This window comes from Anabrus simplex, chromosome 7, assembly GCF_040414725.1.
Source record: "Anabrus simplex isolate iqAnaSimp1 chromosome 7, ASM4041472v1, whole genome shotgun sequence".
NCBI classification, from domain to species: Eukaryota; Metazoa; Arthropoda; class Insecta; order Orthoptera; family Tettigoniidae; genus Anabrus; species Anabrus simplex.
In genome coordinates, this window is record NC_090271.1 from 120,719,732 (window position 1) to 120,747,606 (window position 27,875).

Below are 27,875 nucleotides of genomic sequence, written 5' to 3' on the forward strand. Positions count from 1 at the left end.
GATTTAGAGTGATGTCAGTATGGGTGTTTTGTTGACTAAAAGGCAACACTGCCGTTTTGGACGTACTTACCTTGAATTTTGAAACTTATTTTATGAAGTCCTCTTTGCTCTCCGCTCTAGACCGGGCGAGTTGGCCATGCGCGTAGAGGCGCGCAGCTGTGAGCTTGCATCCGGGAGATAGTAGGTTCGAATCCCACTATCGGCAGCCCTAAAAATGGTTTTCCATGTTTTCCCATTTTCACACCAGGCAAATGCTGGGGCTGTACCTTAATTTAAGGCCACGGCCACTTCCTTCCAACTCCTAAGCCTTTCCTATCCCATCATCGCCATAAGACCTATCTGTGTCGGTGCGACGTAAAGCCCCTAACAAAAAAAAATAAAAAATCTCCGCTCTAGCATAGAATGAAGCTGTTGCGTTACCATGGCACACCTGTCACTCCTTATGTCCTTTTGGTCCTGTGTCAGGTTCTCGGTTAAATGTTTTTGAGCAGATTTTTCTCATCCCCAATTCATTGGTCAAAAACTGATGAACGGCATTGTGACTCAAATTCATTCCTGCCTTGATCATTCTGTCAACCCATGATCTGAACGCACAAGATCTCGGACTCTGTTGACATTTGCATCGGTTCTTGAAACTGAAGGCCTTCCGCTGTGAGGTTCATCTTCAATCGACTCTCTTCCCTCTGCAAATGCCTTAAACCACCAAAACACCTGGGCCCTTGACCAAACACTGTTTCGGTAGACCTGCCAAAGTTTTGCAAAAAATTTTGTTGCACTGTTTCCCAGTCTGAAGCAAAACCTGCTTTGGTTAAACAATCTGTATGGACAACTAACATGACCTTAGCGAGTTCCACGTGCACTGATGGTGTATTACATGTTCACCTGCCTCCCCTCCAAGTCCTCCATCACCAGTGTTGCCTGATCGAACACTACCAGCCTCATTACTTTATTTTCACATCTTGTACAACATACCACTGGTCTGGTGTAGATGTGTGCTCAGTTTTTCTCAGTTTCTTTTCTGATACTCCAAAATCTTATTCCTCATTTGGTAGATATGCCCAAGAACAAGGGGAGTAATATTCAGTGAAGTTGTAGAGATCTTAAAACATAAATTTATCTTCAAGTCTTTTCATTTTGTTGAATTGTTAAACTTTTACATTCTTTGTTTTTATTATACACTGTCTGACAAAAAAATTGAAGCACCCAGGAAGGGAGGAGGAAACTAAATGAAACTTCACATGTTGAGAGGGTATGTGATGTCATTTCAGTGATTACAAAATCAAGTCAATTTTACAAAGTACTTGGCAGAACGAGCCCACCTATCAGTTTTTGGGCCACGGGAGTACATCAGCATCACAAGGACAGTTCATATAGGGACACGTGTGTAGACGAGCATTGTCCCATTGAAAAATGGCACCACGATACTGTTGCATGAAAGGTAAGGTCACAGGATGTCTGTGACATAACATTGTGCTGTCAGAGTTTCCTCAATCACTACCAGCTGTGACCTGAAGTCATACCCGATGGCTCCCCACACCATGACACCAGAAATAACACTGCTGTGCCTCTCCAAAACAGTTGAATAATGGGACGTCTCGCTAGGTCGCCGCCATACTCGCAGAATATGGTCATTCGGGCTAGTTCAGAACCGCACATTGCTGAACACAATGCAACACCATTCATCAGCAGTCCACGCTTCTCGGTCACAGCGCTCCTCCAAAAGTGGCCATTTGTGTTGTGGTTTAACGGCTGCCTATGCATGAAATGGTAATTTCCTAGTCCAGCTCCTGTTAGTCTCCAACCAATGGTGCGGGATGACACAGTACATGCACGGAGTACATTACTTGTTCTCGGAAGGTAGACACAGATGTGATGTGGTTATGATGTGCTTGGTGCACAATACGGTGATTCTCCCTTGTGGTGGTCAGACGTCGACCGGAACCTTGACAACGTTTCCATGCAGTCCAACGTCGGATCACTGTCACATCCAAATGCTGCACAAATCTGGATATTGCACGATTCAATTAGCTGGCCAAATGGAGACCCACAAAGAAGGCACTTTCAAACTCTGTCAGGTGATAAGAATGTTGTCGCTTACAAGTACGCAGAATCTTCGTGCCCTCCACAGCAATCACTCAACATGTGAAGCTGTTCATGGCCCTTATATGCCCTACCAGGCCTGGTAACAACACTAATGCATTCTGTGACAGATAGAACGGCCACCAGGGAATTGCAACTAATCATTTACTTACCTGCCGATGGTGTATACATGTACAAAATTACATTGATGCCTGACCATTTCTTCTAGGTGCTTTGGGTTTTTTTTGTCAGGCAGTGGAGTATGGCAGGTTGTCAGAGTCCTTAAAACTACAATGACACCTCAGAAAGATAGCATGTTTTACTGTTGACTAAATTTATTAAATTACTGTTAACAGGGTAGAAGTTCACTCATGTTCGAGTTTGCCACTTCACACAGTTTACACTTACGAATGGTCGAACAGCCCTCTGGTGGGTCTAACTTCTGCTCTCTATCACAGCCTCTCACAACGCAGTGTCATTACCAGAGCAGTTCACTTCATAACTCAACACACTTATCGTTATCAAGGCCATTTTACTCCTCGCAGACTCTTTGGGTCATGATTGTCTATCTTCCTCGGGCCCACGGTCCAAGCAAACATGTTTTGAATACAAATTTTAGAATTTTGGGATGCTAGAAATATCAGTTTTACAAAAGAAATACGACATTGAAATTGAAACTATTTACTGCCCCAATACCATACGTAACCTATAGGTTACAGTGGGTCTTAATGTTTGTGATGGAAAAGTATGGAATATTTTCTTTGTACAATGTTGGATACTTTAAAATGCACTAAAGTTAAACATCAGTTCTCTATATTCAAATACCTCAAAATAAATGGAGAAAAATAACCTTTCATACAAAATTATTACAAATTTAGGTTGAATGAGTCAACACACTAAAAGTACATGAGTCAAATCATAACTCCTGGGAAACTTTGTAGCAGTTCCGATTTTCATTCATACACAGAAACACCTTACAAGTGGAACACACGACCCTATATTTTGGACTGTCACACCCTGGCAGACGGCAGCGGGAAGGTTTCACATTTTCCGGGATTTCTTTTTGTTTCATCTTTCTCTTCCATCTCAACTTGTGACTGTGAATTCATTAGTGAGTGAGTCACTTCTACTTGAAAGGCCAAAAAGTCAAGTTTCTCCCTCTTGGGCGTGTTTTCTGCAGCTTCGGCTCATCTATGTTCTATCCACGAAGCAGCCAGAACAAAATCAATCAGATGGAATATCAATCTTATGGTTCATTTCTTTATATGAGCAAGAATTTGATATATTGCTGTAACTCGATCTAAAAAATCCACTCCTACCATATTTTCATCGTATGAGAGGACAATCTGAGGGCAATCTACAAAAAATATTCTTTTGTTTTCCTGCACCAGTGACGACACTGACTCACTGGCACAGCCCCTACTTCATTGGAAGCTAAAATGACAGGCTTGTTGGGATGCCATTTAACAATGGCTACTTGACCGTCATCTGTCACTAACATATCATAGATTCCTCTTCCTGCTCTTCTCATTTCAGAATCAGTCCAAAGCTCATCAGTCGGTATCCTGATTTTTTGCAAAGTTCCTGTGCCTTGTACTTCACACTTAGAATGTAGAATATCCAGCAGATGAACTGAAGTGAAAAATCTGTCCATGTACAGTATACTGCTGAGCCAGGTGGTAGAGACCTACATAATCGAAATACCACTTTTGCACCAATATCCAGATTGTGAAATGCAGCATCATTCAGAATACTATCTCCCTTTCCTTCATACAAAAAAAAGTTAACTGGTAGCCCATCTGGAGCAGCACAGACAAAATTTTTCAGGCCACATGGATTTGGCTTTCCTCTGACAAACTGACACATAACTACCTGCCCCCAGAATGGTACTATATGTTCATCAATGGAATGTTTGTCACTGCTGAATGTTTTTTTGATCTGTAGTTTCCAATTCCAATACTTGTCACTCAAATTTTCATTTGCATCCACTTCTGTGTCATCTGCAAGTTACAGGTTGCTCCTTATCTTGAAATATCTTGCTTTTAATATTTTGTCCACAATATGTGGGACTCAGGTCTTCCTGGCCCAATGCATTCGTATACGGGGATATTTCAAATAAGACTAAATAATGGTGGCAGCAAAAAAGTTCCTCATCTCTTCTGCTGTGGCTTCCAAATGAATCCCTTTGTCACGTAGGTATCTGCGGTGTAAACTCTATCAATGTGGCAAATATGTTGCTTCCAACATATCTATAGAATCTTGAGAGAGGAGGGAGTATTTTTGGCTCTTGTACAGGTTCTGGTAGAGGTGCTGGGGGAAATGGTTCAAATACATCAGACCTCTTCCAGATTCCCTCGTACTGGATTTCTCCTTTGCCTCTTCTTCATCCTCCTCCTCATCATGTGTCCCATCGGGGAGTACAGGAAGTAAAGTGACAAAAGTTCTTTCATCCTTATCATCAGAAAGGTCTGACATATCGGACACGTCCCCATTTACAATTTCCAGAATCACATTGGAATCAAGGCATTAAAAACAAGAAACACACATTGTATAAAATATTACTTCAAGTGAGACCCACTGTAGCCTATAGGTTACGTCATTACAAGATATGCCACTGTTCGTTACACTTTGCAGATTCCAGAGGTGCCAACTATTACGGGTTGTCTGCAATTATAACGGATTTCACCTCACGATTACAGCATTACTGTCAAAGGGGAAATTTTTACGGAAAAGCGACATTATCATGAAAGTCATTTTCTACGGAAAAAAGAAATAAAGAAGGAAATATGTTCAATCCTTTCCAGCTTTTCTGATAAATCCTCCTCGTTTCATTGCTTATGATTTGGCAACTCTGCTTATTTGATTGTAAGCGTTGTGAAATTCATTGTGTGAATGAAGAGTTTCTCTGCTCTTTTCCAGTACAAATCCTTAAGTAATGTTGTACTTACAGAATTGAGGGTCACATTAAGCACATGTACACTGGAATTGTTTATGGTTCAGAAGACGAAAATGTCATCACAGAGGGAAGGATGTTTCAAGAATACCTACACTGAAAAGCATCTGCTGGATGCGAAACAAGTTACAAAGAATGTTTTATCACTGAATTAACAAGTAGTGTGCAAATGTTATTGTGTAATATGATATACTTAAGACTAGATTGTGTCGGGAAGAAAAGGGGGTATCAATATCGAGTAGGGAGTACATGCTTTGGATGTAAACTCTCACATTTTCTGAGGGGCGGAGGGTGATTACTGATAACCCACTTCAGAGGTTGGCACCTCTGCGATTCCTATAAAATTATTCATGAATTACGTATTAGTGAACTTGTAGAATCATTACTACTCTTTTTTAGAATACTAGAACTATTATTATTACTGGAAAAGTGTACTTACTTTCACTGTGATGCGATTTCTGCCAATAACCTCTGGACTCCATTTTGTAAACATTCATTGTGACCAACTGTGGCAAGATGTGTCTGAAAATCAGCGTAGCCGATGCCGCACTCTCTGAGATGGTATTGGAAACATTAGTAGCGGCCTGCACTGCTTGGCGACCAAGATAAAAAACTGGGAACCTATGTAACCTATAGGTTACGTGGGGCCCAAGGAGGCTATAGAGAGAATGATTACTTGGTTGTACTTCCTCTTAAAACAAAATTCCCTGCCACCTCCACTCATGACTGTCTTGTAACTCACTCAAGAGTTTCCCCACCTTTGCTCTTATAGGCCAGTGGATGTTTCTTGCACTTTCCACTTCCAGATCATTTTGGGTGCCATTTTATTGTTGGCCAGCTTCTTCTAAAGAGCTCCCTTATTGTTTTGCTCACTGCTGACCCTGCGCACCTTTGTTGCTGGTGCACCAGCATTGTAGCCTTCTGCTGGCCTCCCTATACTCTTGACTTCCTTTGTCACAATAGCATGTTTGTATGTCTTACAGTAATAGGAAGTAGGGATGTGGCCACCCCATCACCCAGTGGGAAACCACTGCAATCAGCTTTCAGAGTATTAGTGGGAAAATCATAATGTTTGTAGGGTATAGAGGAAATGCCTACTCCCAGCCCTGAGCAACTAGGATGAAATAAGGCAGAAAGCCTTCATCACAATTTCATAAAATCATCCTTCATCTCTCATCTTCACCTTTGTAAATAACATTTAGAATTGTAACTCGAGGTTGGCTGAATGCCGTAAAATAACAGCCAGAGAACATCTTGAGGCAAACACATTTCACTATCTCATTTTTCATCATATCATAATTATTTCATTTATCACCTTTCCAGATCACATCTGGAATTGCAAATCCTGACCACGGTCAGACTCTTGATCATTGATCAGACAATCAACCTAATATGGGAAATCTTCTATTGAAAGAATCCACTGGTTTGGACAGCTATATAATCTTCCAAACGAAGACACCATTCGGATACGGTGGGGTGTCAGATAGAGGATTGTGGCGAGTCAGAGTGCCCAGAGACATAATGATCAATCATGCAGATTAATCAAACTAAGAGTGTACTTAAGTTCAATAAACCAGGAAATTTTTTTTATTTGGCAGCATTAAATATCAATTCATTGATGAAGGTTGGTAAGTTGAAACATCCAATAGATAATCACAGCTCTTCAAGAATTACGTAATACTGATTAGAACCCAATTGAATCGAGAGGGTATCGTCCCTATAAAGGACCTCCAGGTGAAATAGTCTAAAAGAATGTTCCTCAATTTGGAGTTCGCTTCTTGGTACACAATAGAATTCTAGACTCCATTATTGGTTTTTCCTCAAATTCATCAAGAGTAGCATTATTAATGATTAAAGTGGAAAACAAGATCTATACATTGATAAATGTTCATGTTCCAACAAATAAAAACAATAGAACTAACAAAGAGGGAACAGATCAATTTTGGGATGAACTTGACCAATTAGTAACAAATATACCTGACATTAAAATTCTTCTTGGGGATTTTAATGCAAAGATTGGACGTGAGAGAAAATTTTGTGTTGTGGTGGGACGATGGCCAGCACATAAATTAATGAACAAGAACAGCGAACGGTTAATTGAATTTTGTATTAACCATGGACTAATTTTAGAAACAACAAGGTTTAAAAGAAAACCACATAAATTAATGACTTGGAAAAGTCCAAATGTTAAATTGGGTGAATCCCAGATAGATCATGTGGCCATGGATTGTAAATTTCATGAAGAAATTTATAATGTTAAGTTTCTCTGTGGTTTCGATGTTGATTCAGACCATTACATCTCCAAGATTAAATTTTAATTAACTCCTAAAAGGAAAAATAAACTGCATAACCTTAATAGGAAAAGATTGGATGATCCTAGTTATGTCATTAACAATCGAACACACTTAGAGAAATCCACAAAATTTTAAAGTGATATCTTGGGAACCACTATTAACAAATTAAAAACCATAGCAGTGGAAGTTGCTCCCATTAAAAACGAAAAAGAAATATGCTTGGTAGAATGAAGAGTGTGATACAGCAATACTATACCGGCATAAAGCCTGGTTGAATAATCAGCAACAAAAACAGAAAGCTCTAGAGAAGAACTAATCAATGCTAGACGATTAACGGCTAAAGAAATCAGGTGAGTTAAAAGAAGTTATCAGAAGGAAACATTAAAACCTGTTGATGAAGCTTTCAATCAAAATAAAGCGAGAGACTATTATAGGACATTTAAACAATATCAAAAAATTTACACTCCCCCCTACTTTCTTGAAGAAAGGTAAGAAGGGAAAGGTGGCCCATAATGATTATGGCAATGCAGTCATTTTGATTGAATACTTCAAAACATTACTTAATAATGATGAACCTAAAAATTATTTTGAATTTGATCCCTTTCCCAGAAATAAAACACCTTTGGAGAAGATCATACCACTGGTTTACGATGAAGTAGGCCTAAGTGCAGATATTGATTCACTGAAATATTTTAAAGCAGCAGAATAAAATCAACCAGTAGCAGAACTCTGGAAGAATGCGAATATACAGACTATTCAGAATGTACATAAACATCTCATTGACATTTGGAATACAGAAAAATTACCTGAAGAATAGAATGTTGCAATTATACACCCAATCCATGAAAAAGGTGATATATCAGATCCTAGTAACTATCGGGGAATTTCTTTGCTAGATATCACCTATAAATTTTTTTGTAAGATTGTATATTCCAGAATCCATGACCAGCATGATAGTGAATTGGATGAATATCAGGGTGGTTTTTGTCCAGGACAAAGTTGTCCAGATCAGATTATCAGTCTCAAATGGGTCGTAAAACATCAACACATTAGAAGCAAAAATTTAGTGATCACTTTCGTTGATTTTCAAAAGACTTATGATACTATCCATCGTGAATCATTACTACATATCCTTACTGAATTTGGTCTACATCGGAAACTTGTTAACCTTATTGCGGTCACTATGAGAAATACAAAGTCTAACGTTAGGTTCAGAAATGAAATCCTGAACCATTTCAAATTCATACTGGTCTTCGACAGGGAGATGGATTATCCCCATTGATGTTTGTGTGCTAGAAAAAATTATGCGTGAATGGAGTAAGGTATGTCCTCCAACTGTTGAGATTTGAAGAAATATTCGACTAAATTGTCTTGCGTTTGCTGATGATCTGACGCTATTACCTATTAGCAAATAGTATAGAAGAAGCAAAATTACAAGTAGAGGAACTAGGAAGATTAGCAGCAAAGGTTGGATTGAAAATATCTTTTGAGAAAATGGAAATGATGCCATCCTTTTAAAGTGCTTGCTTGATGATGCTTGTTGTATTAAGGGGCCTAACATTGAAGGTCACCGGCTCCCTTTTAAAGTTGACACTCCACATATTATATTAAATAATACTCAGAAAATAAAAGGCGGGACCTAGTGTTTACAGTGCACTGTGTCTTCTGATATAGGCTAGAGCAATTTTGTTACTTTCATTGACCTGCCTCAGTCTTAACCTTTGCTTTGACAGTATGAAAATTTCTGAGGTATGAGCAATGCTAGTACTAACATTCTTTATGCAGCCAATCCTCACTATGAATGGTGTGAAAATGTTGCTCATAGGGTCAGATGATCAGATGATGCATGCATTTCAGTGGGCTTGGCAGACTGATATGTAATAGCAACTTCTGGCTCGGTGAGAAAAGCAACAGGAAACTACCTCACTCCTCATTTCCCTAGTACGCCTCTTCACTATTGCCTAGGCCATCTATGTCAGCTGATGGCGGAGCTGTTGAGGATCCAACAAGCCTTAGGGCTGAGAACCGAACATACATACATACATACAAATAAATTTAAATATCTTTGGTGAAATTGTTGCTTGGAATGCTAATGAAAAAGCATCCATAGGTAATAGAACTGTAAAATTGAGACGAGCACAACAAATTACATGGCCAGGTTACAAAAAACAACCTATTTCATTTAATGCTGAAATTTGCCATTATAACTCAGTCATCAAGCCAGAAGCAATTTATGGAAGTGGAACATTATTCAGACTTAATACCGAAGCAACAACAGACAAACTGCAGAAAGTGGATATAAGAATTCTCCAGACAATTATAAATAAAAAGCACAGGTTGATGGCCAGTGGAGACTTTTACCCAATTCAGTAATTTACAAGGAAAGTGAATCAATTATTGACAGGATGACAAAATGGAGGATTGCATTTTTTGGACACCTATACCATTTGCCATGTTTTAGACTCCTAAAACAGCTTTTTGATTTCTTTTGGAATAGTAAAACAAAAAAACACTTGGTTTAAAGAAATTGAAAATTACTACAGAACAAATTGAAAATAGAGAAGAGAAGAAGATTCTAAACAACAAATATACAAAACTATCACTTAAAACATCAAAATGTAAGCAGTATATCAGCAGAAGAATTTGCTGCAAGATCGTCTAGAATGAAGAAGTGTTGGGAAAAGGAGAAATGATCAAGTTTTAAGAAATGAACTTATTTTTTGTTGTACTTACTTTTTTGAAGATTTTATTGTATAAGGTTGATTTTGTGCTCCAAAGTGGGCGTAATAAGTGTTAATAAATAAATAAATAAAAAGGAAGTAGCACTCAGTACAGTTCCTCCTCTCGTGGAAATGATGTAAAAGGCTAACATTATCTACTTAGAAAACCTTATATAATGACAGTAGGAGTTGCATCACTTGGTTGAAACTCTGAATAGATAAGAGATGGCAATGGGTGACAGAAAATTGCAGTTACTCATTTGATCACATTTTGTGCCATAGCACTTTTTCTGACTAGGGACCTGAATTGTTTTTGAACTTTGTGTGAAACTTATTTAGTTGTACTTCCTCTTAAAACAAAAATTACCACCTAATCTATAAAATATTTTGAACTTTGTCAAATATAAGAGATCACTTCATCAACTGAAATGAAATGGTTGATAATTACAGCTCAAATTTCTATGACATTATTATCTTGATCTCTTTCTAGAAACTTCAGTTAAATTAAACAGTTTTCTAGTTTTTTTAAAATTATGATGACATTGTTTTCATTCGTTATATAAATGTATACTATCTGCATCTCGCGAGAAGTCGCGGCAGCTTGTAGGTACGGCACAAATAACAGATACTACACTAAGCTACACACATTAGTTGTGATCAACAAAGCGAACTCTCTGAATGAGATGCGTGTTCATTATTAAACTGTTGATTATGCAGTACTTACAGTAAATGGGTAACTAAAGCACAATTGCACCACCAATTTAAAACACATTAGCACCGTAGTTCACAATGATCTCCGCATACAGAACCAATGTTTCTTGTCAGGCCTTGAGACTTGAGGTTGACGCATGCGCAATAGCTATGCTTACCCTCTGCATGCATTACCCCACATTCACGCAACTTCTCGTCAGATTACCATGGTGTTTTTTTACTGTATTTTATCATTAAGATATATATACAGTATATAAGTTGTATAAAAGCATATTTTTGATTGTGTTATAGTAGATTTAGCCACTCTTTAAGTATTCTTGACATGTTTTGTGGTGATAATGCCTAGTCATTTCATTTATGCTCAGTTGTTTTGGATTTTATTTTCTTAACAAATATTTTGTGGTTAAATAAAGTTTGAATGTCGCAGGTTTCAAGAGTAGTAGTCAAAATGGAAAATACAAAAGAATGTTAAGAATATAGCCAGTTTGCTGCTGGTCTTCTAAGTAAATTTTCGTGTGCATCATATTTTCAAGTTTTAATGTCATATTTTGGTATTGTTTAGGGCATAAGTGCATGCATATTTCCAGATTTTTTTAGTTCAAAAAAAAACCAAACCCTAATAATTTTCCTATAACTTTTCATGAATTCTAAAGTAATAATTCACATTTGCTGCTATGTACAGGCTCTTGTGCAGAAGACTTTTGCAATTCCTGACCATGTCATTTTACCTGAAGATGCAGCACAAAGTAGGCAATACACCCAAGATGAGGTTGATAAGATCGATGAGGAGATAGAAAACTTGAAGAAGAAGGCCAAACGGGTAAGGTTTCTTATAATTTTGTTACAACATTTTATCTACTTTTTGAAAACAAGCAATGATGCCCAGAATTCAACCCACTTACTTGTCATTTTAAAATGTGTGTTCATTTTGCCTGCAGAACTTGCTCATGAAGACTTATCTTCAAAGAGAGCGGGAAACTCTTCAAGATATTGAGAACTGGGTGTCTCTAGTCAATAAAATAGAATCTCGCCATTTGGACAGGTTAGCTCTTATTCGTTGTGATGAGGAAATCAAGCTTCTAGGGGAAGAAGTCTCAGAGATACAGGAACTTTCTGGGAACATAAATACAAATGATTAATATATTATAGAAGACTTTGAAGATACTTGAGACTAAAAATGAATATCATGAAGATTATCACGACCTGGTTTTAAGCTTTAATTTAACCATTTCTGTTGCCATTATTGCTTTCACGGCCTGTACTTATAGACATGATATAGGCTTTTGGGCTCACGCCGTGTCAAGAAGGTGAAATTCTTTATGTTTCGCAGAGAACTTACTCTACTTCTTCAGAAGAAAATCTTGACTGTTCACGAGAAAGGCTTCTCAAACAATGAGGTTTAAATTTAGACGTTAAAATAGAAGTAGAAGTGGTACGTTCATTTGTCACCAGATGGCTTACCGGACGTAGTACAGCGCTAGCATTCGAAGTGGAAGCTGACGGAACCATCAGAATCAGTCTGAGAGTGTCACACAACATAACAGGTGTACACACAAATAAAAGTATGACATTGACACAGGCCTGGAATGAAACATCTGGCGATGAGGAACGTATGAATTTGGAGAACACCTAAATGAAATAACAGTAGTGAAGGGACAGGGAAGGGAACTACCTGCGTAAATCCTTAACGGCTGGCAACCCCATATTACTTAATTGATAGCCAGTTGAAATTGTTAGGATTTCTACGCATTTCCACAGCTTCCTGTATAATCCTGGACCTGTTGTGTTTCGTGTGGGTAAGAGCTTGAGCATCTTGGAACACGATATCATGACCCGACGATAGAGCGTGCTTAGCTATTCCAGGTTTGTCTTGCTGGTTCAGACGAATATTTTGTTCATGTTCCTTGATACGACTACCAATAGACCGGCATGTTTGCCCAACGTATACCTTTCGTATACCCTAGGGTGTAAAAGTGGCGACAATTTGTCCTTGGTTTTACTCAGACTGTGAGCAAATTTAGTGACTCTGCCAAACACGGTTTTTATATTGTGTTTGCGGAGGACCTTGGCAATTTGATCTGTGGTGTTGCGAATGTAAGGCAGGTAGGTAGTTCCCTTCACTTCTTCCTTCTGTGAGCTTTGCTTGGCATTTCTCTGGGATGTAGGGCTCTATGAATCTGCAAATCGCTGTAACCATTACCCTTGAACATGACTTTGAGTGTGTCCATCTCCACCTGGATATTTCATGGCTCATAAATTTGTCTCGCCCTCTTGGTGAGTGATATAGATGTTGATTCCCATAGGGAGTCTGAAATCTGAAATATTTGTCCTGAATGAGTAAATTTGTAATACCAATATAAATGGTCCGTTATTGGACATTATAAATTTTCCAGCTAACTCATTCTTGGTTGCCAGCGTTTCGCCCTAGTGTGCTAGGGTGGGCTCATCAGTTGGTACCTAGCAAACCTACCAATACGCTGGCTAGTGCATACCGTGGAGGCCACTGCGTAGGCTAACTGGAGCCACCGGCAGTGCCAATGCACTTTTGTCTCATTACCAAAAATTGATGCCTGCTTGGCCATCAGATGATATAGATGACAAAGTCTCTTAGTGCATTGGCACTGCCGGTGGCTCCAGTTAGCCTACGCAGTGGCCTCCACGGTATGCACTAGCCAGCGTATTGGTAGGTGTGCTAGGTACCAACTGATGAGCCCACCCTAGCACACGAGGGCGAAACGCTGGCAACCAAGAATGAGTTAGCTGGAAAATTTATAATCTCTTGGTGAGTGTCGTGAAAATGTCTTGTTTTTGTGCTGGATGGTAGTGAGAATCTGCATGAAGATAGCGATTTGTGTGGGTAAGCTTACGATAGACGATATGTCCTAAGGAGCTGTTCAGTTTCTTTCTTACTAGAACATCCAAGAAAGGAAGGCATCCGTCCGACTCCATCTCCATAGTGAATTTTATTGAAGGATGTGGCTGATTTAGGTGGTTTAGAAATATTTAATGTTACTCAGGACCTTCTGTCCACACCACAAATGTATCATCAACATACCTCCACCAAATCGTAGGTTTGACGGGCGCTGAAGCAATAGCTTCCTCCTCAAAATGCTCCATAAAGAAATTAGCCACAATGGGCGAAAGTGGACTTCCCATAGCCACTCCGTCTCTTTGTTCGTAAAATGTTCTAGTAAGAAAGAAACCGGAGGGCTCCTTAGGACATACCGCCTATCGTAAGCCCTACATTTCAAGGATTATGAAGGAAGCTGTGGAAATGCGTAGAAATCCTAAGAATTTCAACAGGGACGCTGGCTATCAATTAAGTAGTGCATGGTTGCCATCCATTAAGGATTTAATTAGGTAGTTCCATTCCCTTTCCCTTCACTATTGTTATTTCGTTTCAGTGTTTTCCAAATTCGTACATTCCTCATCGCCAGATGTTTCATTCCAGGCTTGTGTCGATGTCATACTTTCATATGTGTGTACCCCTGTTATGTTGTGTGACCCTCTCAGACTGATTCTGATGGTTCCGTCAGCTTCCGCTTCAAATGCTGGCGCTGTTCCGCGTCCGGTGAGCCATGTGGTGACGAATGAATGTACCACTTCCACTTCAATTATAACGTCTAAATTCAAACCTCATTGTTTGAGAAGTCTTTCTCGTGAACAGTCAAGATTTTCTTCTGAAGGCGCAGAGAAAAACTCTCTGCGAAACTTGAAAGATTTTCACCTTACTTTCTTGATATGGCATGAGCCCAAAAGCCTATATCATGACCATTTCTGCATCAGATACATAGAAATGTTTTAAATATTGGTGTTTACTTATGTTATTTTTTTATGATCACTATGTGTCCACTTTATTGCTGTATGAACAGCTGTGGAATCTATTGTCAAATATTGAGAAAAGCTCCTGATTTATGGTGGTATTTCACTTAAAGTCTTGGTTCAGTTACAGGCAATCTTAACAGTACATATGAACTGAGGGCATATGATTTATCAACAACTAGTTAGCTGTGTGTTGGGGCCAGCAAACCTTTATTTCTATCAACAGGAATTTGTTTTCAGCATATTACAGTTATCTATTCCAGAGGTCAGCCTCTTGAACTGATATGCTAAATTTCCTGTTTTAGACAGAAATCCTTGATTTAAAAAAAAAACAATCCCTCAATTCCAATATTTATTGATTTACTAGGAAATTTAAATTACCTGTGCTTCGCCATGGTATTCTACATTGTATATGAGTATCGAAGTAAATTTATGTATACGCAGTTAATACGATTTTTAAAAATTGCATATCTTTTAGCGTTACCTGAAAGCAGTATGGGGTGGTTTCCATACTTTGTTTCCTACGTAATGTGCAAGTTGCGGAGTTGTGATGATAACGTCAGGTCGCCTTGCCTACTTCTGGTCACAATCGATTTGGGGATATTTTGTTATAATGGTAGGCCCCCTTTCCTACTTTCAGACACATTCTAGTTGAGGAATTTTCATTATAATGGCAGACACCTTCCCTACAGCCAGTCATAATTGAGTTGTGCTGTTATCATTATAATGGAAGGCCGCCTTTTCCTAATGCCAGTCAGCTTACTGCCAGTCATACTCGAGTTGGTGAGTTTCAACTATAACAGCAGGCCACTTTGCTTAATGCCAGTCACGATTTAGATGGTTGTTTATAACAGCAGGCACAGTTGCCTACTGTCAGACACAGTCAGGCAGGGGAGTTTTGAACAAAATTGCATGCTACCTTGCCTTCTACCAGTCAAATTAAGAAGGGAATTATTCATTACAACGGTAGGCCCTACTTAATAACGCCAGATATACAGGAATTGGAGAAGGTCCCCATTTTTACTGCCAGTCAAAGTTGATGTGGTGAGAATTTATTACAATTGCATACCTGCCAACTTTTACGGTTTATCTGTAAAATTGATGGAAATTCCAGCATTTTACGATTTTACGGATGGTCGGTGTCATTTTACGACTTTGCGTACAAAAATTTGAAACATTAACATTTGATAATCACTCCACTTCCGTACAATCGATTGTTTGCATGGGTCAAAGGCAAGTGACAGCTACAAACATAGCATTTAGCACACATATTGCCACATAGCTGTCCAATGTTCTTGCCGAATTTAATGATTCTATCTTTACCATAAGTGTGGCCAACTATGATATATACATGTAAAAAGTACAAAATTTACGTACAATCGAGAAATAAAGGCAAATCTAACTTATAAGCGATAGAGATACGACAAAAAGCCATAGGACCAAAGTTGAAGATCACTCCAAATTGAACTGAGATTGTGCCATCCGTTTCGTGATATGACTTACTGTTTAGCCAACAAATACCTCGAAACGAAGGTCTCCACTCCATCTTTCGGTACTTTCTGGGGGTAAAACGTAAAAATATTAAATACCTTGAAATATTTCCGTCGGTTACTTGTTAAAAGCTATCATTTTGCCAAATTTCAATTTTCTGTCTCGTCTGGCAAATTGTGCCGCCATCATGTTTTGGGAGAGTGGGTTAAATATGAGGACTTTCAAGAAACTTTTAAGCCCATGAAACCTATATGTTACCGCTTTGAATAAATATATCTGGCTGCGTTCATATGCTGAGCCTGAAATTTGAAACTCCCCAGTGTTCCCCCCTCAGGGAATTTTGAGAATGTTCAATTTTTCTATGGATCCTGAGGTCATCAGCTCCTCTGGTACCGAGTTTCAATTTTCTAAGATACGCGGAAGTGCCTATTTAATTCACGTCTATTTTCATTTTTATACCTTTATATATATATATATATATAGAGATCACTCCAGACCGGCTTGTATTTATTAACATAGATGACAGATAAGCATGGGCACGTTTATAGGTACAGACCTTCATTTCGAGATTTACTGCTCTTAAACAGTACATCATATCGACAACTGGATTGTGCCATCAGATGCCTTTTGTTGTTCTATGTGGTTGATCCTATGACATTTTCTTGTATCTCCCATATATATGGGTAAGATTGAGTTAGAAACTTTTAATAGGGTGACATTAGGGTACATTTTTAACACTTTACATTATTTTTCACATACTTATGTGGAAGCTAGAATAATGAAATTCGACTTGCATATGGCCGTTGGCCGTGTCAATATGCATGCCAGATTTGATGACTCTATCTTTCCTATAAGTGTGCCAAAGTATAAAATATGCATGTAAAAAGAACAAAATTTACGTAAATTCAAGAAATGCTGCTCTTTCTAATGTATATGGGATGGAGATACGACAGAATGTCACAGGACCAGTGTTGCAGATTTCTTCATGCTGAGTACGATTGTGCCATCCGTTTTGTGATACAGCTTACCGTTTAGCTACCATATACCTCGAAATGAAGGTCTGCACCGTCATTAAAATTACCCCTCCATATTATATGTTTCGGGGGTAAAAAGTAAAAAATTTAAACATCTTAAAATTTTTCTGTCGGTTACAAGTTAAAACCTATAATTTTGCCAAATTTCAATTTTCTATCTAGTTTGGCAGATTGTGTTGCCATCTTCATTTGGGGGTGAGGGGGAGGAGGGTAATTATGAGGACTTTTAGGAAACTTTTAAGCCCACGAAACCTATATGTTATCATTCAATAAATATATCCGGCTGCGTTCATATGCTGGACCCGAAATTTGAAACCCTCCAGTGTGGCCCCCTTAGGGTCTTTTGAGAATGTTCGATTTTTCTAGGGATCCTGAGGTCATCAGCTTGTTTGGTACCAAGTTTCAAGTTTCTAAGATGCCTGGAAGTGTCTTATTAATTCACGTCTATTTTCATTTTTATACCTTTATATAAGATCACTCCAGACCGACTTGCATTTATTAATATAGATTGATTGATTGATTGAAATTTTTTTTTTTTTTTTTTTTTTGCCATTGGCTTTACATCTTTTACTTTAGGTCTTATGGCAATGATGGGATAGGAAAGGCCTAGAAGTTAAAGGAAGCTGCTATGGCCTTAATTAATGTACAGCCCCAGCATTTGCCTGGTGTGAAAATGGGAAACCACGTAAAACCATCTTCAGGGCTTCCGACAGTGAGATTCGAACCCACTATCTTCCGGATGAAAGCTCACAGCCACATGCCCCCAACTGTACGGCCAACTCGCCCGGTGATTTATTTTATTATTTTCATAAAGAGAGGAACTTATTTGAAACTCTTATGATCTTGTATTCAGGAAACCAGAATATTCCATTTTAGATATTTTCATGCGACAAAAACTTTCCAGTCTGTCAAACGCAAAATTTAAATTTAAATTATAACACTATAAACATACCTGTGAAAAATACACACTATTATACAAAGAATGGCATGTTTCCTTCTACACGAACATCCTCACATTCTATCAAATCACTTAAATCATGCATATATATGTACAGTATTATTTACGTTGTGTAAACTTGTCAATGATGTTGAGTTATGTGATAATGTGAACAAGTGAAAAGGTAAATCCACAGCCTGTTTCCAGTCATTCAACCGGGTCAGGAATGGAATGAATGAAGCCCTCATCTAGCGGCGAGGATAGGAAATGTGCCGGATGCCTAAGCCTGTCGCACTCCTGTGGGGCAGTGATAAATGACTGACAGATGAAATGGAGAGTGTTGCTGGAATAACAGGGAAAACCGGAGTACCCAGAGCAAAACCTGTCCTGCCTCCGCTTTGTCAAACGCAAATGTCACATGGAGTGACTGGGATTTGAACCACAGTATCCAGCGGTGAGAGGCCAGCGCTCTGAACCCTGAGCCATGGAGGCTCAGTATGAACAAGTATTAACAAACAATGATATTATAAGAACTCAACCGTCATTTACATAATGAAAATATATTTGTACTTACATGGACTGCTGAAGCTTAGTTCGTTGTTAGTTTGTTATATATATATTGTTTAGAAATGTAGAAACATTTATTTAAATTCTGTTTATACCCTCTAATAATTGGAAGTTAGAACTTATCTAAATGAAGTGCTCCAGTAGTGCTTCCTCTGTCACCGTTAGTTCAACAAGGAGTGCAGGGTGTGTAATGCTCTGTCAAGGGTGTCAGGCCAGCCAGCTAGTTTGTCAGTAACTTGTCATGCTCCGGTGATGTCAATGGCTACTTTGAATTGTACTTTTGGCCTTTGTTGTTGTTGTTGTTGTTGTTGTTGTTGTTGTTGTTGTTGTTGTTGTTGTTGTTGTTGTTGTTGTTGTTGTTGTTGTTGTTGTTGTTGTTATTATTATTATTATTATTACAGAAATGTTATTTGATACAATCTGATGATGTTCTTTCTAGAAAGAAACATGCCAGTCTTTGTTTAATAGTGTGTTTGTTATAGTGTTTGGCAGAGTGAAAAGCTTTAAAGCTACATAAACTGAATCGACACTGAAAAGTACGATTTCCTTCTTAACAAATTCCCACTTTCAGAAAGCAAATAGGAATTTTGCTTCCACAAACAAATAACGTGACAATGAAAGAATGTCAACTTTTCTTCGTAGGCACCAGGGAGACTTTGTGAAAAAGATGATGATGATGATGATGGTGATGATGAAGTTTGTTCTCTGAAGGGGCCTTTGTCAAAAAGATGTACGCCTTCATATGCAAATCTATTTCTTAAAAAAAAGTTTGTTATTCACCCACGGTTTGCAGTAAAACCATCATTTTTCAGTTCTTTTTTTACAGTCTCTGATGAATTTAGTTAGCACATTTCAGTCGATACACCACAATCTACTTCACGTATTTATAAAGTCGTTATTCTATTTCAGAAAACTGGGCACAATGCCCTTGGAAAGCTCTACATTTACTGTTACTTTTTAATAATATTTCCTTCTTCCTCCAGTTACAGATACGTGATTCATCACTATCATATTGTCTTCTGGCAGCACAGTTCCCATGATTTTAACTTTCATCACAACTTTTTACGTTTCTCACTCACAGTAAATAACCACACACGCTTCCTTGAATTCTTTGCTCGCTTGTTAAGTCTGAAGCTTCTTCACTGAGAAGTTGAAAGATGGCACACCACGTGGTTCCTGTAATGTGAAAGTAAGTGAAAGAGTGAGATTCCAATCGTTTCCAAGTCGTGTGACTTGTAACCACTGTTGCCATATTGACACGTATTTGGAACAGTCTAGTATGATACCTTGATATGAAATGCTTCAATATGACCTCAATTGGATCTTCAGAAGCAGTATTTTTTGCAAAAATGAGTGTGAGTGGTCTTCAGGATTTGATGGCATCATTCTGCTGCTGCTGCTGCATTATAGATAACCATATTCTGGATTTAAATAGGGTTGTTTGATTTGAAATGTAAAACCCAATTACTATACAGAATAACAGGACTATAGCGGACAACATTTATTAATGTAAGATACATTCTGCATGTACAGAAAAAATAGTATTGTTTGTCATTAATTGCCCTGCTTCAGGTAATGCATTATTGTGTCACTTTCTTCAAATATTTATTGACCACAATATTTTTGGATGGCAAGTCTATCAGTTTCTGATTCCAAAGTTAGCAGATAAGAGACTGATGGCTTGCAATATTTTGCAGTACCTCATAAAGAGGGATTGTCTCTATGTCAGATATGCCATCTTCACCTTCCTGTTCATCACATTTAGAATCTGGTTAATTTCTGCAGCCACTTTGTCCCAATATTCCCCATCATTGAAGCATAAAATTTGTTCATTTATTGCAGAAATAGTATCTTCAATACTATGGTCTGGAGTATCCACATTATCTAAAGGTTCAAAGTCGGATGACTTGATGTGTAAATTATTAATGGTTCTATATTTAAAATGTCACAATCACAATAACTCGGGCATTTCCAACTCGAGCACTTAGTGCTGCGGTGCACCAGCACTGCACTCAACAGCACCGTTCCCCTCCTTCCCCACCTACCCCGCGCAGTGGTCGGTGCATGTGTGCGTAAGAGACAGTACATTAATTCTCATTCTCTGTGTGTGTGTGTCATTCTCAGTAGAATCTGTTCGATAGAACAGACAGTGGAGCAGTTGGTTTCACCTTCGTTAAAACTGTCGTTTAATCCTTCATGGGTGGATTCATATTTTGTTCTCAATACCGAAGGGAAAGCTCACTATTTAATTTGTCATGTCATTTTAAGCGTAAAGTCTTCAACCGTGCGACGACACTACCACAATAAACATGTTTCCACCTATGATGACATTGTTGGCGCAGCAAGAACCGAGCAAATTGCTAAGTTAAAATCGAAATTGCTAAGTTCTTCAGATACACGTTATAACTTATTCATTAGGAATTGTTTTACATGCAATTTAGGAGATTTGTTTTTGTTTTTGGTTTTGTATTACTAAGAACTGTTTAGAATTAGAATTAGATGTGCTGCTAAGAAAAAACACCGGGCGAGTTAGGGGCACTTAGCTGTAAGCTTGCATCCGGGAGATACTGGGTTCGAACCCCACTGTCGGCAGCGCTGAAGATGGTTTTCCATGGTTTCCTATTTTCAAACCAAGAAAATGCTGGGGCTGTTCCTTAATTAAGGCCACGGCCGCTTCCTTATCATTCATAGCCTGTTCCTATCCCATCATCGCCATAACTTATTGCAAATAAAAAAGAACGGACAAAGATAATTATTTTAATTATTTTATCTCCCTGTCCCACAGATACTTGAACCCAATACTTTAGAAGGCGCAGTTCGAGCACGTTATGGGCTATTGTCGCTCTGAAAATGGCAAAAAACAGATGTTCCCAATTCTGAATTTAAATAAATGGAGAACTAGGACTTCTCTGTCTGATGCGGACTTAGAGACTGTACTTAGAATTTCTACTGCCAAATCGATTGTACCTATTATTGGTAAATTAGTTGCCGCAAAACGATGTCAGTAATCGACTTAAACGCTAAATGTACATTAAGGCAAACACAAAGTATGTACAGAATAAATTGTGTGCTTATGTGTTCACAGAACTGTCATAAATAATATTGTTTTCATAAGCTGCGCGCTGACTTGACGACCTGTGGTTCTGTCTCTTGTCACTTCCCCTCCTTCCCCCACCACCTCAACAGTGCTATAGCACAGCACCGGGGCTGCTGACGGGACCGGCCAGGGCCGTGGGAGCACCTCAATTGGAATCCCTTGCTATAACTGCTCACAATCTGCAGAACTCTTGTTTTCCATTTGGCAATGATGTCTTCATTTACTTCACACGTTTGACACAAACTGCTTGTAGAGAAATTAACTACACCAAAATCAGAAGCAAGTTTGAGGGTGTTTTCCTAACAACATTGGTCCGCATACGTGAAATCCTTTAGCTTGGGCTCGATTGAACCACTTGAAAGCTGCAGTGTTCACTTCGTCGTATGGCTGGCTGGCTAGCACAACTTTTTATATCTTTATTTGCATTTTCATCATATTCCTTTAGGTAATGGTCATGATTTGTTGCAATATCATTTTGCAATCTCCCACTTTTTTTTTTTTTTTTTTCCCCCACTACAGAAATGTGTTCTTCCAGTGAAATAACCTCCACTTTTCTCTTGCGAATACTCGCTATGACAATGCATTCACTGCTCTCTAGTAACACTGAGAACCAGACATTTCAAGAATAGAGCATGGAGGGGTGTACAGTGATGTAGAATACTGCACTGAATATTTTCAGTTTTCTGATAGTCTGAAAGGGGATATGTGATCAAAGTTCATGGTTGTTAGTTGGGGGAAAGGATAGTCTTTTAAAAGTAGGTGAAAATATATGGGTCTTATGAGAACAACTTTCCGAGCCAGATGCATGTTCGGGAATAAGAAAGTCATCTGGAGAAGCTTTTCTTTTCATTAATCCTGAGAAACACATGCCAATGTCAACAACTACAGTGTGGTGCTGACTTTACATTTCTATTGCTACACATCGTACAGTGACCACATTTCTCAACAAACAGCCGGTGAATTCCACGATTTGTAGTAGCACCATTTGTGATTCTGATACTCTCATGGTACTGAAGAAGCAAACCCTCTGCATTTCTCATTTGGATAGACCAACAATAGCATCAAATGGAGTATAACTTCTTTGCTTACGTTCTGCTGCATGAATATGAGCAGCCCAAGTACAACCAACCTTCTGAATTGATGATTTGTTAAAAAAATCTTTATAAATCGCATAAGCATTCCCGAATGCAATGTCTGTTAGTCTCCAAAAATAATTAGTGCAACCAGTTCGTCAATCTCTTTCCAGTTCCATTCAGTGCACATACAGTAGCCCATGAATAATGTTCATATTACCCATGTATTAAATGTAGCCTGCAATAGCCTCAAGACACAGAATTTCTAATGTGGAACCTTCATGTGTTTTCCTTTTCACAATAAACTTTCCACGAGTGATAAGTCAAACCTTTGCTAGATACTGCATGCCTGGGCTCTACTTTTTAGAGCTTTTCTATCCATTATATTGTTGGGTTGATAAATGCTTTGTTCAAAAAATTGTGTTTGTACTGTAAAAACCAAGTAAGGAGGAACAAAATAATCTGATATTGAAACATTCATGCATGAAATCCAAAAGCGTATAAAACAGAAGATGGGAAGATACATAGCAAAGGCCCGGCTGTTTGTTGATGATATGCTACCTAGGTATAGTGATATTTGGGAGAAAATTAAATGAAAGTACAAAAACAAGTTAATGTATAGAATCAGGTGACCGAGCTCGATAGCTGCAGTCGCTTAAGTGCGGCCAGTATCCAGTATTCAGAAGATAGTGGGTTCGAACCCCACTGTCGGCAGCTCTGAAGATGGTTTTCCGTGGTTTGCCATTTTCACACCAGGCAAATGCTGGGGCTGTACCTTAAGTAAGGCCACGGCCGCTTCCTTCCCAGTCCTAGCCCTTTCCTGTCCCATCGTCGCCATAAGACATATCTATGTCGGCGTGGCTTAAAGCCAATAGCAAAAAAAAAAGATTTAAAAAAATCAGGTGATAGAAGAGTTTGGATTGAGAATAAGCATAGAGAAATGTAAAACAGTCATGATGATAAGAGGTAGGTTGGAAGGAAGGGAGAAGATAACATAAATAGAAAACCAATAGAAGTTGTGCAAAGTTTCAAATATTTGGGAAGTGTAATCATGGAAGATAACGAAAGAGATTGGAAAGAGATGTCAACAATCAGAATATGAGGGGTGTACTGTGAATCCAAGAAGTTGCAAGGAAATATAAAGTCTATATTCCACCTATGATGTACTATTATTGACATATGCAACACGTATATGAACAACAACAAAACTAATGAGGGTAGAGTTTGGGTGGCTGAGATGAAATTCTTTAGAGGTATCATAGGAAAGAAAAGATGGATTCAAAAATGAAATTAGTTTTTAAATCTCCAGGACAAGATAGAAACAGACAAGCTGAAATGCTAGGCCTATGGACACATTATGTGGATGGGAGGAAACTGAGTTCCAAAAGAAGGTATTTACAGAGAAACCAACAGGAAAGAGACTATAAGGAAGGTCTCAAAAGAGATGGATGGATGCAGTGGAAGAGAGCATAGAGAAGTGATGAGGAAAGATAGAAGAAATATTGGAATTAGGAAAGGAGTAGTGGAAAGAGACAATGGCGGAGGTCCTTTATTCATAAACAGATCCAGGGGAGAACTGGAAAAGGGGACTGAAGAAGAAGATGAATGTAGGGTAAGCCTCTCCTCTTGTCTGACTATTCCAAAACCCAAGGTTTCCTTAGTAAAAGCCTCTGTTGTTGTTATTGTTGTTGTTGTTGTTGATATTATTAATATTATTATGGTATTATTTTTAATTAGCATAATTCAAAAATGAAGTACATATTATACCCATCTAGGATATGGCCAAGACAATAGCTTTCCAGAGTGTGGTATTGTTCTTGTCTGTAGCAAGGAAGAGATATGCAAAAGAAAAATTAATTAAAAATAAAAGGATTATGGGTAGTCCTTCAGCAGAAATTTTATTAAATAAGACATGAAAATCCTGACTTAATGACTGTGGAGAATGATCTTTAACTAAAAAAGAACTAAACATTATACAATAAATATATTTTTGACACAAATGAGGTAATTTAAGAAATATTTCCTAAATTTTAAAAAATTACCAAAGTAGTTTTCTTCTCTGAAAAGTTATCCAATTATTATATTTTAATATTCAATTGTCATGTAATAGAAATTGGGTAAAAATTAAAGAGGAAACTCTACTGAGTTTTTATCTATATAAAAGTTATGGAGAATACAATTTCCGATCATTTATGTTTTATTCAGTTTTACCGTACCGACTATGATAAGTGTGGTATTTCAGACTCGGAAGAAAACTAAATGTGAAGGGCTACAATATCGAAAGTGCATAACATTGATCAACAATAACATTACATTGTCCATTGTTTGTTGTGATGTTTTTTATCTCTTATGCTGCCACTCAACTCCGATAGATGGGATTACTGTTACGTACCAAGTATAACAGCCTGACTGAATATTGGTGGGAAATAGCTGGAGAGTTAAAAAACTTTCTTCTTTAGTATGCCATTCTTCTTGTTCATACATTTTCTGATACTGCTGGTATGTAACACACTGGTTCATCATACTATTCCAGTTATTTGATCCCTACTACGACGCACTGTTTTGAATGAACAGTGTGCACAATTAAGACAGAGGCTCACTTAGTAGTAGTAGTAGTAGTAGTAGTAGTATTATAACCTGGTCTAGAATTACAATTTGGGCCTATTCCAAATTATAACACCAAAATGCACTAAATAACTCAAAATTCAACTCTGAAATGAGCCATTTCATAAGATCTTCCTCTTCACTTTTACTAAATTCTATATTCATTGTATTCCAGGTGAGCAGTCAAGAGGGGGTTTCTCCTCTGGCTTGGAGAAAAAAATTGCCTCGAAGTCGGAGAGATTTCCCCCCGCCAGTGTCGAGAATTGAGATCGTCCAACTCGTGGGGTATTCCTAGGAAACAGATTAGTAGAAGGGCATAGTTTTTGGCCTGGGATTCTTCACCTTTTGCCCCCCTCCCCCTCAAAATAAGTGTGTTCACGGCTCACGGCTGTCTGCGGCCTGGTCATTTCAGCTCTAAAATTTTGGACTGTTAGATCAGCAGCGTACTACTGTTCGTTAAAAATGAGAGAATGTCTGGTTTTTCATTTGATCGAGTATTTCGTATGATAGCATTGCTTTCAATCACGACATTCCCACTGCCATCATTGTAATGACTTATGTTGATTTCCGTTGGTAAAACCACTTAGGCAGTCTTTCTGAGGATGTAAAAAGGCAGGTGGTGAGTGAGAGTCTGCCATTATAATGAAAATTCCCCAACTTGATTGTGACTGAAGGTAGGCAAGAGGGCCTACCATTACAATGAACATTCCCTAACCCAGTCTTCACATTAAAAAAGTTAGGTGAGTTCCCTGCCGCGTTTCTAGGGTAGCGTTAAGAGCTATTCAGTTAATACAATCTCACGACGTGTACACTATCCAACCTAGAATTCTGTATGCAGTGTATAACTCCGTAGCGAAGCACGAGTACATCAGCTAGTTTACATATAAATTCATGACAGATTGGAGTGACCATACATTGCTAACTTGCTATGGCTCAAGCATTACATTCAAGAGACGAGTGGGTTCGAACCCCACTGTTGTATACAATAACAAATCATTTACTTTAACAAATCACCATTTTATTCATACAACTCAACACCATCTTCAAAACTACAACCAAGGAAACTACATAACAACATAGAACGAAACACTGTCTTTCTTCTGCTGGAAATCGATTACTCGCACAAGGTATAACTTGCGTTCTCCACATTCTCCCACCTTGCAAAAGCCAGTTTTGCAAGACATCCACAAACTGAAATGAACTTTCTGAAAATTATATAGCCTTACACTGCATTTATAGATGTGAGCCACCATAAGTCTAGTTTCTTGAGTGGTCAAACGGCTCTACCACAGCAAGTCTTGAATTCACTCCTGTTTTCACTCCCGGAGTCACTACTGGTAACATCTTCGTGAATTACTGCTGCACCTGGAGAACCACAGTGAGTCTTGAAGTCACTCCTTTTTTCAGTTCTGGGGTCACTGCTGGGAACATCTTTGTTGATTGCTGCCTCTGCTCTTCAGTATTGTGAAGCATTGGTGTAATCCTTCGTCTCAAGACAGTTTATTTCTAGAGGATAAAGTCTTTGTACTGGATGATGCAAGACATCAGTTGCTGTCTTAATCTTAACCAGACGAGTCACATTGTCTCTTCCAGGTAATAGCTCCACCACTCTTTCTGAGAACCAGTCGATTTGCTTCTTCCCGTCGCTCTCCACCAACATGTCTCCAACTTGGGGGATCCCCATTGCTTTTGGCTCCGTGATCGGAAAAATCCCAAGTATTCTGTTTGAAGCTATTTCCAAGGCTCTCTCGAACAGCTTGTAGATAACACCATCTGTCATTCAAACTGCAGGATTGATCTTGAACTAAGTCGGTTACAGCATTACCCTCTAGAGTCTGTAGGAACATGGAGGGGTGTAGTGGCTTGAGTTCATCTTCTTCAGAAACAAGAGTTAGAGGTCAGTTGTTCATCAGCTTCTCACAATTGCACAAAAGAGTACACATTTCTTCATAATTTAGTACAAACTTTGCCCAGATTACGACGTAGCAAATCCTTTAAAATCTGAATAAGTCCATACCAGAATCCTACCCACCAGACTGCCGTGGGAGGGTTCCGCTTCCACGTTATTTTCAGAAGACTGCATGTCTTCTCTATTTCAGTCCAATCCAGTTGTTCCGGGGCTCTACGAAGTCCTGTGAAATTCGCCCCATTGCCAGAATAAATGGTATTCACTCTTCCTCTTCTTGCTACAAATCTGCGTAGAGCTACTAAGTGAAGTGATCAACTCCAGATGTACAACTCTATAAACCCCACAAGTGAAAATAACAATCCATCCCTTTTCTGCACCTTGTAGAAATACAGGGCCTGCTAGGTCTGTACCAGTGATCTGGAAAGTACTCGATCCCTTGCTTCGATCGTGTGGTATTAGAGGGAAAGGTACTTTAAAGCTTTAGCAGAGTTACAATGACAGATCACACATCACAAGTAATAAAAATCATAGCGAATCCATATTGAAAATAATCTTATGATAAATGTAAGAAATCTATTTCTCTT

General features: G+C 38.5%; 1 protein-coding gene across 2 annotated transcripts in view; it reads left to right on the forward strand.

Annotated features, from left to right (window-relative positions):
* The window catches only part of Mis12, a 51,728-nt gene that overhangs the window by 9,154 nt on the left and 14,699 nt on the right, over positions 1-27,875 (forward strand). Inside the window, exons 3-4 of one of the 2 annotated variants that reach the window (XM_067150729.2) lie at positions 11,440-11,577; positions 11,696-12,107. In XM_067150729.2, coding sequence (XP_067006830.2) covers positions 11,440-11,577; positions 11,696-11,896 — 339 coding nt within the window. In that variant the 3' untranslated portion in view covers positions 11,897-12,107. Of the gene's footprint in view, positions 1-11,439; positions 11,578-11,695; positions 12,108-27,875 lie in introns of those variants that run through there. The other variant, XM_068228508.1, reaches the window with a different exon arrangement.